At 46.4% G+C, this 12,585-nt stretch overlaps 1 protein-coding gene across 1 annotated transcript in view; it reads right to left on the reverse strand.

The window, feature by feature from the left end:
* Positions 1 to 12,585, reverse strand: part of LOC135513193 (laminin subunit alpha-3-like) — a 113,732-nt gene that overhangs the window by 73,215 nt on the left and 27,932 nt on the right. Inside the window, 3 exon segments of the mRNA XM_064935993.1 lie at positions 2,560 to 2,650; positions 3,737 to 3,855; positions 5,092 to 5,207. Of these exon segments, the coding sequence (XP_064792065.1) occupies positions 2,560 to 2,650; positions 3,737 to 3,855; positions 5,092 to 5,207 (326 nt within the window).

A 12,585-nucleotide genomic window follows, 5' to 3' on the forward strand; every position in this document is an offset into this window, starting at 1 on the left:
CAATAAATGAAGATAACATAATAAATATAGACCAGGGCGTGACAGGTGTACAGATCCCTGGAGATGTCAGAATCCCCAGGCAAGATATTATTCTTTCATTTCACATGTACAACATTATTTTTCTTGTATTAAATATTCAAGCAACGCTTGAACTTACAATACGACTTCAATCTCTTGTCCACTACAGATGCAAAACGGTTACTATTGCATTCACGTGGTACCTACTATGAACATTGCGACAGGGCAAGTAGTCTGCTTGTACACCAGTTAAAACACAGTTTACCCATCTGATTCCCAAAATGAATGATTCCTCTAATAGCTTGATTTCTGACCCTACGGGGATCAATGACACCTTCAAATCTTTCTATTCCTTTCTAATTTCCATCAGATACTGCCAATATGACTACATTTTGGGTGAACTGGAGACTCCCACAGTTGAGGCTGAAACTACAGGCCCTCAGTCTATCAAGTCAATGCAGAGCAACAAGGCTCCAGGGCCTGATGGGTTTACAACTGAGTTCTTTAAGAAATTCTATACGAAGTTAGCCCCTTTACTTTTATCTGTGTATAATGAATCACTTGAACGTGGCTCGTTGCCACCTACCCGAACACAGGCTTGGTTTACAACTACTGAGCACTGGTTTACATATGCTCGGCAGAATGAGTGACTAGTTGGTCGAGGTAGTATCGAATGAGGAAAACAGGAATTGTATCTAACATGTCACCACATACAATAACATGTCTTCATATACTATACAATGGGAGTCCAAAGGAGTTCAGTATAAATAATCCCTATTGTCTTTGTAAGCTATGAGCAGGTAAAACAATATCTATGGATTTTCTATCACGTTAAATCATTAATTTGTTACAGGTTTCAATATCAGCCAACGGAACAGGTTACAGTTTGCAACAGCACAGTGAGTGGCGAATGGGCATTGACCTTAATTGAGTTTGTGGCTTCTTTGCTCTTTTCTAAGCACTGAGGGCAACCATTTTAATTCCATCACCTCTCAAAGCCCAATCACAACTTGCAGCTATTTATGTGGCGAGGAACAACGACATACTATGCTAGCAATGTAGCAATGTAAACAAGTGTGGCACTGAATTTAGCAACAACACAAGTGGCTAGTGCTAGTGGTTGGTGCCACTGTGTGTATGTGCGTGCCTGTCAGAAACAACACCAAAGACTATGGAAGTCTCTGTTCCATTTTGGTCTTACGTATTAGTCATAGGTCAGAAAGCAAGCTACACTAGCTCTTTACTAAACATTAATACCCCAAATATTTTTATATACAGTACCAGTCAAAAGTTTGGACACCTACTCATTCAAGGGTTTTTCATTTGTTTTACTAAATTTACTACATCGCAGAACAATAGTGAAGACATCAACACTAGGAAATAACACATATGGAATCATGTAGTAACAAAAAATATATATTTTATATCTGAGATTCTTCAAAGTAGCCACCCTTTGCCTTGATGACAGCTTTGCACACTCTTGGCATTCTTCATGAGGAATGCTTTTCCAACAGTCTTGAAGGAGTTCCCACATATACTGAGCACTTGTTGGCTGCTTTTCCTTCACTCTGCGGTCAACTCATCCCAAACCATTTAAATTGGGTTGAGGTCGGGTGATTATGGAGGCCAGGTCAACTGATGCAGCATCATCACTCTCCTTCTTGGTCAAACAGCCCTTACACAGCCTGGAAATGTGCTGGGTCATTTTCCTGTTGAAAGACAAATGATAGTCCCACTAACCGCAAACCAGATGGGATGGCGTATCGCTGCAGAATGCTGTGGTAGCCATTCTGATTAAGTGTGCCTTGAATTCTAAATAAATCACCAACAGTGTCACCAGCAAAGCACCCCACACCATCACACCTCCTCCTCCATGCTTTATGATGGGAAACACACATGCTGAGATCATCCGTTCACCTGCTCTGCGTCTCACAAAGACACGGAGGTTGGAACCAAAAATCTCAAATTTTGACTCATTAGACCAAAGGACAGATTTACACCAGTCTAATGTCCATTGATTGTGTTGCAAGTCTCTTCTTCTTATTGGTGTCAATTTGACCACGAAGGCTTGATTCACACAGTCTCCTCTGAACAGTTGATGTTGAGATGTGTCTGTTACTTGAATGCTATAAAGCATTTATTTGGGCTGCAATCTGAGGTGCAGTTAACTCTAATGAACTTATCCTCTGCAGCAGAGATAACTCTGAGTCTTCATTTCCTGTGGCGGTCCTGATGAGAGCCAGTTTCATCATAGCGCTTGATGGTTTTTGCAACTGCACTTGAAGAAACGTTCAAAGTCCATGAAATTTTCCGGATTGACTGACGTTCCGGATTGACTGACGTTGACTGATGTAGAAAATAGTCAAAATAAAGAAAAACCCTTGAATAAGTTGGTGTCCAAACTTTTGAATGGTACTGTACTGCAACTAAATGTCATACGTTCACATCATTAGGCACTTAGGAAAACAGGAAGACACTACAACCATAGAGAAAGGAAGAACTGAGAAATACAGTTTGAAGAGAAGGAAGGGTCTCACTCACGAATACAGCCACTGTGAGACTGTGGAGACACTCCATGGGGTCTGTAGAATCCATCAGCACAAAGCTCACAGTTCACCCCCGCCGTGTTGTGCTAGTGAGAGGCAAATAGACAGAGATATCAGACAAACGTCACACAACAGAGGGTCAGAGGGACACAATGTTTTGGAGGGCAACTAAGGTTCCTCTAAAGCAAGAAGACAAAATGCAAAACTGTTTTCTAAAACTATAGATAAATGTTTGTATCAAACACACCTTACAGTTGCTAATCTATCTGTTTACATTTGGGACCTTATCTTCTTTCACACTGAGTGGTCATGCAGTGTAGATGGCTTGTTTAAACATGCTTCCTGCATTGGCATTTTAGTCCCAATGATAATAGTGCATCTTATAATTGTTTTTGAGAAACATTACTTTGTCTTGGGAGATTTAGTCAAAATGAGCTGGCTGACATCTTGTTTGATTTGGAAGACATGCCAACGTTTGCACAGAGAGGGATTTATCTTCATGCCATTTGCACAAGGAGTTTAGTACAGAGAATATCCACCGTGTGTACGTTGACTTAAAACTGATCCGTGCTTATTGAAATTTCCATTACAGACCTCCATGCCTGCTCGTAGATCTGGGTCATGTTCATTAGGGCACAGAATAGCAAAACGTTTTCCAATGGCACAGTAAAAATATCTGTGTTTTTTATTGGACAAATGCCTCTAATAGATCTGTGACCACTTCCTGTTGAACATGGAACGAGAGAGAGCTCAATTTGTTGTTTTAGGCGTTTAATGTCGGACCACAGTAAGACTAGCTGTCGCCGTTGACGTCGGGTAATGGGGATCCTAATAAATCATATCAAATGCAAGTAGTGCCTAGTTTCACTCCATTCACTTCTGTTTTGTGCGTGTTCTCATTCTAGTGTAGGCATGCTCCCTGTTCATCTTAAAGAGCACCCACATGCATGCTATACATACCATACAAAATGCCACATTACAATGTTGCATGCCCCGCATAAAATCCAAAAGATGGACATATATTGATGAGGATATCAAAATATAGTCTATGGCGCTTATCTCTCATGCACATACACACACACACAGACACAGACACAGACACACACAGACACACACACACACACACACACACACACACAGGAATCTATTCGGACTTGAAACGGGCTTCATACCTGGCAGTTGATGCACACTCCTCCCCCGTTGTAACTGCCGAAGGTGTCTAAACTTTCTGTCCTCTGCTCCACCTCTGGGTCATAATAACACTCAGTGGCATGTGAATGGCACTGGCAGGCTGTGAGAAAAAACAGAAACAAACACACAAATCAGAGACACACACGAAACAGACACGCACACACAGACAGGTAAGAGTCAGTACTGTATTTTATATATTATATCTAGCTACTATCCGTTACTATCCGTTACTATCCGTTAATATCCGTTCCAAAAAGTGCAACTATAAAGTCTATCAAGCTCAAAACTATTTGTTTTAATGTCGTATAGAGCAGTTTCTTTTTTTAAACAATCTTTATTAAGAGCTGTAATTGCAGTTTTATCAGACATTGTTTCTGTTTTGTTCTCTGTTATGTGAGGCCTTTTAACAGGACTGTACTTCCTCTAATTTCTCCTGTAAAACCTCCTCCTAAATCTGCCTGGTTAATGTTTATGAATGGTTAGGGTGCATTTGTAATACGTGAGTGTACTGATTGAATTACAGACTTCTCCCTTGCTATCTCTCTTTTGCTCTCTCTTGTTCTGCGGTTGTAGAGTTGCAGGGTCAGGTTTCAGCATCTCCGACTCAGGATCTTGTCAACAGGCCAAGGCAATTTGGAACCAGCTGGCATTGGGACTGACTGGCCGGCTGTATAGAGTACAGCAGTAGTGGCGCTGGGCTAGCTACAGTAGACTACATACAGTGCAGTTCATCACCACATACCACATGAGTAACGCCCTCAACAGTTTACTGAGGACGCTTGCTAGTTCCAACACCATATCAGGGCATTTAGCACTGAAGCTAACGGTAGAAGATGGGAGGTGGAAGAATCATAAAGATAAGATATTGCTACCATGGAAAGAAAAAAATACATGCATATAAAACTCCTTTGTGACAAAGCAGAGATAGTAAACAACGGTCATACCCACATACCTAGATAACAATATCGTGGCATCACAAACCAAACTATGCTGGCTTGGCTATTAGTTCTTTACATGTTGTACTTTTCAGCACAGTTCCAGTAATTATGTATTGTCGTGGATGTGCAAACAGGGCCGTTCAGTACAGCTTGGTTTGGCTTGGTTTGACTCAGTAGTGTGAATAGAGAACAGATACAGCAGAGCGAGGGTGGAGCATGGCACTAACATTGGGACACAGACAGAACAGTCAGAGAACAAAGAGAAGAGGGTGAGGATGGAGACTGACTAAGAGAGGAGGGTGACAATGGAGGGTGACAGAGAGAGGAGAGTTGAGGGGGATAAAGCAAGGAGGGTGGAGGGTAAAGAGAGGAGAGTGATGGTGGAGGGTGGTACTCACGTTGGCACTCATTGGGGCTGTCTGTCGTCGCCACCCGCCATGGCTTCTGGTTGAACCCTGGACAGCAACGGTCACATGACTCACCACAGGTGTTGTGTTTGCACTCGCACTGCAGCCTAAAGACAGGAGGAGAAAAGAAGAGACATCTGGGTTTCCTGCATCATTTTTTCACGTATGACTCTCCAAGAACGGCACCGGAGGGGATGGCTGCTGTTTTACGTGCTCCTAACCAACTGTGCTGTTTTGTTCATTTTTTTGCGTTGATTTTGTACATAATGTTGCTGCTACCATCACTTATGACCAAAAATAACTTGGACATCCGCACAGCAATTACTCACCTCGAACTGGACGAAGAAGATTTTTCTTTAACGAGTCTGACACGAAGGATATACTGCTTTCTCTGGAACGGGCCCAAATCCACGTCATTTGCGTGAAGAAAATACAGAGAAAAAGTGGGCGGAGGTCGGCTGCCTTCTGAGAATTCGTAGGAGAGTAAGTAAACCCCCTCTTAGTCAGTCCTATTAGCCAATGGATGAGCTCCGATCAAGGATATCCTACCAACGGGACATTAAAAACTGTAATATCTTATGTTTCACCGAGTCGTGGTTTTACGACAACATGGATAACATACAGCTGGCAGGGTTTTGGGTCCATCGGCAAGACAGAACAGCTGCCTCCGGGAAGGGGGAGGTGGTCTGTGTCTATTTGTTAATAACGTATGCACGAAATCTAATATTAAGGAAGTCTCGAGGTTTTGCTCACCTGAGGTAGAGTATCTCATGATATGCTGTAGATCACACTATTTACCAAGGGAGTTTTCATCTATATTGTTCGTAGTTGTCTATTTAACATCACAAACCGATGCTGGAATTAAGACGGCACTCAACGAGCTGTATAGGGCCATAAACAAACAGGAAATTCTCATCCAGAAGCGGCGCTCCTAGTGGCCGGGGACTTTAATGCAGGGAAACTTAAATCTATTTTACCTCATTTCTACTAACATGTGAACTGTGTCACGCCCTGATCTGTTTCACCTGTCCTTGTGATTGTCTCCACCCCCTCCAGGTGTCGCTTATTTTCCCAAGTGTATTTATCCCTATGTTTCTTGGCTCTCAGTTCTTTTGCATTTCTCCTTTTTCTAGTCCTCCCGGTTTTGACCCTTGCCTGTTTCTGGACTTTGTAACCCGCCTGCCTTGACCACGAGCCTGTCTGCCACTCTGTACCTCCAGGACTCTGATCTGTTTCTCACCTTTTGCCTGTCCACGACCATTCTCTTATGTCAAAACTCCTGTAGTGTGGCAGACTACGCGGTTTATTTTCGCACATTCGCAGTCGAGAGTGCGTGGAATCCGGAGTCTCTTTTCGATACTTTTCTACACAGATTATCTGAGGAGGTAATGGATGAGCCAGCTGCTCGGGAATTGCCAGTGGACCTCGACTCCCTTAACGCCCTAACCATCAAAATCAATGGACGCCTAAGGGAACGTAGGAGTGAGAGGAGGTCTGGTCTCGGGCACTTTTGTACACCCGCTATGGCTCGTTCACCTTCGAGGGAATCCGGAAGTTTCTGAAGGCAGCTTTTCGAGAGGATTCAAAGCCACCCGAGCCCTCTCGTGAATCTACGATGGGTGAGTTAGATACTCCTAAGCCTATGCAGCTGGGAAGAGCGGGGTTATCAGTTGGGGAACCCTCACGGAGGATGAACAATAATTGTTGTCTGTACTGTGGAGGGGCAGGACATTTTATAGCTACATGCCCTATTGGGAAACCCTTGTCTCTAGTGGGTACCAGCACTATGGTGAGTCAGACTGGGAGTTCCCTAATTCCCATCACCCGCACACCCTTTTTTTGTGCTTGTGCTGCGGGGAGACAAATCTAAGTCTCTCCGAGTGCTCATTGACTCTGGGGCTGATGAAATGCCAATATTGCTTCAGAGCTTGGTATTCCCACTCAGTCTCTCTCTGTTACCATGGATGCTAGGGCACTGGACGCCAGCTCTATAGGGGAAGTCACCCATAGTGCTGTGCCTGTTCAATTACGGGTTTCTGGTAACCACAGTGAGATCATACAGTTCCTCCTCATTGCATCTCCCCATGTTCCAGTTGTTTTGGGATTTTCCTGGGTACAAAAGCACAATCCTGTGATTGACTGGACCACAAGCTCCATCCTGGGTTGGAGCCCATTTTGGCATTCCCACTGCCTTCAAGCAACACAGCATTCCTCAAGTCGTCTACCTCATGATGTTAGCAAGACTGTGGATGTCTCTGCTATTCCCACTGAATACCATGACCTCCTGGAAGTGTTCAGTAAGGCTTGTGCTATTTTCTTTTCCCCGCACCGTTCTTATGACTGTGCCATATACCTTCTCCCAGGCACTACACCACCTCGGGGTCGGTTGTATTCTCTGTCCGGACCAGAGACCAAAGCTATGGAGGAGTACATAGAGGAGTCTCTGGCCACTGGGGCCATCCGTCCGTCTGCATCTCCTGCTGGCGCAGAGTTTTTCTTTGTGAAGAAGGGCCCTGCGTCCGTGCATTGACTACCGGGGACTTAATGACATTACTGTCAAGAATCGTTACCTCCTACCTCTCCTCGGCGTTTGAACCTCTCCAGAGGGCCACCGTATTTTCCATGTTGGACCTTCGAAATGCCTACCACCTGTTTTGGATATGCGAGGAGGATGAGTGGACGACAGCCTTCAACACAGTCAGTGGACATTATGAGTACCAGGTCATGCCATTTGGACTCTGGACCAACGCCCCCACTGTTTTCCAGGCTTTGATGTGCTTCGGAACATGCTAAACCGGTTTGTGTTCGTGTACCTTGACGACATCCTGTTTTTTCCCAATCTACACAAGAACATGTTCTTCATGTCAGACAGGTCCTTCAGCGCCTTCTGGAGAACCAACTGTTGGTGAATGACGAGAAGTGTGAGTTCCACCGCTCAACAATCACCTTTCTGGGATAAGTCCTTCTGAGGGAAATGTTCAGATGGATTCTGGAAAGGTGAAAGCAGTGGTGGATTGGCCTCAACCAATGTCCAGGGTGGAGTTGCAATGGTTTATTGGTTTTGCAAACTTCTACCGCCGTTTCATTCGGGACTACAGCACCCTGGCAGCCCCCCTCTCGGAACTCACCTCTCCCAAGGTACCGTTCAAATGGTCTCCAGCTGTCGACAAAACCTTTGTGGTCCTGAGGCATCGGTTCACAACAGCACCCATCCTCATCCATCCAGACTCCTCGTGTTAATTTGTGGTAAGAGTGGATGCTTCGGATTTTGGAATGGGGGCCATCCTGTCCCAGCAATCTGCCTAGGACCACAAGCTTCATCCATGTGCCTTCCTGACCCATCGTCTCAATCCTGCTTAAAGGAACTACGATGTTGGCAACCGAGAACTCCTGGCGGTGAAGATGGCATTGGAAGAGTGGAGGCACTGGCTGGAAGGAGCAGAACAGCCATTCCTGGTCTCATATCTCCGTACAGCCAAGCACCTCAACTCCAGGCAGGCCCGGTGTGCCCTTCTGTTCACCAGATTTAACTTCACCATTTCCTACCGCCCAGGGTCAAAGAACGTGAAGCCTGACATCCTCTCCCGCCTATACAGTTCCTCTGCCACACCCTCAACCTCTGAAACTATGCTCCTTACCTCATGCCTTGCTGCCACTCATGCCTTGCTGCCACCCTTCAGCCTGGAACTGAAGGGGGCCTGGCTAACCAGCTGTTTGTCCCTAATCCAGTCCGGTCCAGGGTCCTGAAATGAGCTCATTCCTCCAGGCTGTCCTGTCATCCAGGGTCCCGTCGTACACTCGCCTTCCTTCAATAACATTTCTGGTGGCCCCCATGGTTCCTGACGTGTCTGCCTTCGTCGCTGCATGCCCAGTGTGTGCTCAAAACAAGACTTCATGGCAACACTGTCAATCTTACAGTAGTCGACCGGTTTTCCAAGACCGCCCTCTCCCCAAATTACCTTCTGTCAAGGAGACGGCCCAGCTTATGGTGCAGCATGTCTTCCAGATCCATGGAGTCCCGGTAGACATGGTCTCTGATCGGGGTCCTCAATTCTTGTCTCAGTTCTGGAAGGCATTCTGCACCGTCTTGTGTTACCCCGTACCCTCCTTATCCACCCTACTTTCCATGTGTCCAGAATTAAGCCTGTGTCTCACTGCACTGTCCTTTGGCTTCTGTTTCCAGGCCCATCCCGCCCCTCCGGTTAATCAATGGCCAGCCAGCGTATACGGTGAGACGCCTCCTGAAGGTTCAACCATGGGGCAGGGGTTTCCAGTACCTGGTTGACTGGGAGGGTTATAGCCCGGAGGAGAGGTGCTGGGTTCCTGCTAAAGACATCTTGGACCCGGCCCTCATTGCCAATTTTTACCGCCAACAACCCGGTCAGCCAGGTATGTGATTGTCTCCACCACCTCCAGGTGTCGCTGATTTTCCCCAGTGTATTTATCCCTGTGTTTCTTGGCTCTCTGTGCCAGTTCGTCTTGTATGTTTCCAAGTCATCCAGCGTTTTTCTCATTCTCCTGCTTTTTGCATCTCTCCTTTTTCTAGTCCTCCCGGTTTTGACCCTTGCCTGTTTCTGGACTTTGTACCCGCCTGCCTGACCATTCTGCCTGCCTTGACCACAAGCCGGTCTGCCACTCTGTACCTCCTGGACTCTGATCTGGTTTTGAACTTTTGCCTGTACACAACCATTCTCTTGCATACTCCTTTTGTATTAATAAACATTGTAAGACTCCAACCATCTGTATCTGGGTCTCGCCTTGTGTCATGATAAAATGTGCAACCAGAGGAAGACAAAAAAAACTTGAGACCACCGTTACTCCACACACAGAGATACGTACAACGCTCTCCCTCGCCCTCCATTTGGGAAATCTGACCATAACGCTATCATCCTGCTTACAAGCTAAAACTAAAGCAGGAAGTACCAGTGACTCACTCAACAAGGAAGTGGTCAGAGGACGCAGATGCTAAGCTACAGGACTGTTTTCCTAGGACAGACAGGAAAAAGTTTTGGGATTCTTCCGATGGCATGGAGGAGTACACCACAACAGTCACTGGCTTCATCAATAAGTGCATTGATGACGTTGTCCCCAGTGACCGTACGTACGTACATACATACCCTAGCCAAGAGCCATGGATTACAGGCAACAGCGAAATAACTTCTCTGCCCGCTTCGAGGCAAGCAACAATGAAGCATGCATGAGAACATCAGATGTTCTGGATGACTGTGTGATCACACTCTCCATAGCCGATGTGAGTAAGACCTTTAAACTGGTCAACATTCACTAGGCCACAGGGCCAGACGGACTACCAGGATGTGTACTCTGAGCATGCACTGACAAGTGTCATTTTCTTTTTTTCTTTTTTTGTGTGTTTTTTTGTTGTTGTTTCTTAAATTTTACCCCTTTTTCTCCCCAATTGCGTGGTATCCAATTGTTTAGTAGCTACTATCTTGTCTCATCGCTACAACTCCCGTACGGGCTCGGGAGAGATGAAGGTTGAAAGTCATGCGTCCTCTGATACACAACCCAACCAAGCCGCACTGCTTCTTAACACAGCGTCGGAAGCCCGGAAGCCAGTCGCACCAATGTGTCGGAGGGAACACCGTGCACCTGGCAACCTTGGTTAGTGCGCACTGCGCCCGACCCGCCACAGGAGTCGCTGGTGCGCAATGAGACAAGGATTTCCCTACCGGCCAAAACCCTCCCTAACCCGGACGACGCTAGGCCAATTGTGCGTCGCCCCACGGACCTCCCGGTTGCAGCCGGTTACGACAGAGCCTGGGCGCGAACCCAGAGTCTCTGGTGGCACAGCTGGCACTGCAGTACAGCGCCCTTAACCACTGCACCACCCGGGAGGCACAAGTGTCATTTTCAACCTGTCCCTGACCGAGTCTGTAATACCAACATGTTTCAAACAGACCACCATAGTTCCTGTGCCCAAGAACACAAAGGTAACCTGCCTGAATGACTTCTGACCCGTAGCACTCACGTCTGCAGCTATGTGCTGCTTTGAAAGGCTGGTCATGGCTCACATCAACACCATTATCTCAGAAACCCTAGACCCACTCCAATTTGCATACCGCCCCAACAGATCCACAGATGATGCAATCTCTATTGCACTCCACACTGTCCTTTCCCACCTTGACAAAAGGAACACCTATGTGAGAATGCTATTCATTGACTACAGCTAAGTGCTCAACACCATAGTGCCCTCAAAGCTCATCACTTACCTAAGGACCCTGGGACTAAACACCTCCATCTGCAACTGGATCCTGGACTTCCTAACGACCGCCCCCAGATGGTAAGGGTAGGTAACAATACATCTGCCATGCTGATCCTCAACACAGGGCCCCCTCAGGGGTGCGTACTCAGTCCCCTCCTGTACTGAGCACGACTCTAACACCATCATTAAGTTTGCCAATGACACAACAGTGGTTGGCCTGATCACAGGCAGCTTACAGGGAGGAGGTCAGAGACCTGGCAGTGTGGTGCCAGGATAACAACATCTCCATCAATGTGATCAAGACAAAGGAGATGTTTGTGGACTACAGAAAAAGGAGGACCGAGCTCGTCCTCATTCTCATCAACAGGGCTGTAGAGGAGCAGGTTGAGAGCTTCAAGTTCCTTAGTGTCCACATCATCAACAAACTAACATGGTCCGAACACACCAAGACATTGGTGAAGAGGGCATGACAACGCCTATTCCACCTCAGGAGACTGAAAAGATTTGTCATGGGTCCTCAAATCCTCAAAAAGGTCTACAGCTGCACCATCAAGAGCATCCTAACTGGTTGCATCACTGCCTGGTATGGTATCACTGCCTGGTACTGCTCGACCTCCGACCGCAAGGCACGACAGAGAGTAGTGCGTATGGCCCAGTACATCAATGGGGCCAAGCTTCCTGCCATCCAATACCTCTAGACCAGGCGGTGTCAGAGGAAGGCCCAAAGCATTGCCAAGGACTCCAGCCACCCTAGTCATTGACTGTCCTCTCTGCTACCACACGGCAAGCGGGACCGGAATGCCAAGTCTAGGTCAAAAAGGCTTCTTAACCTCTTTGAACTCTAGGGGCAGTATTTCATTTTTGGATAAAAAAGTTCCCGTTTTAAACAAGATATTTTGTCACGAAAAGATGCTCGACTATGCATATAATTGACAGCTTTGGAAAGAAAACACTCTGACGTTTCCAAAACTGCAAAGATATTATCTGTGAGTGCCACAGAACTGATGCTACAGGCAAAACCAAGATGAAACTTCAAACAGGAAATGAGCAACATTTTTGAAGCGCAGTTTTCCAATGTCTCCTTATCTGACCGTGAATTGCGCAAGGAGAGAGCCCACAATTTCTGCCGTTTCCCCAAGGCGTCTGCAGCATTGTGACGTATTTGTAGGCATATCATTGAAAGATTGACCATAAGAGACCACATTTACCAGGTGTCCGCCCGGTGTCCTGCGTCGAAATTGGTGCGTAAACCTCAGCTGCAA

Source organism: Oncorhynchus masou, chromosome 3 (assembly GCF_036934945.1).
Source record: "Oncorhynchus masou masou isolate Uvic2021 chromosome 3, UVic_Omas_1.1, whole genome shotgun sequence".
Classification (NCBI taxonomy): Eukaryota; Metazoa; Chordata; class Actinopteri; order Salmoniformes; family Salmonidae; genus Oncorhynchus; species Oncorhynchus masou.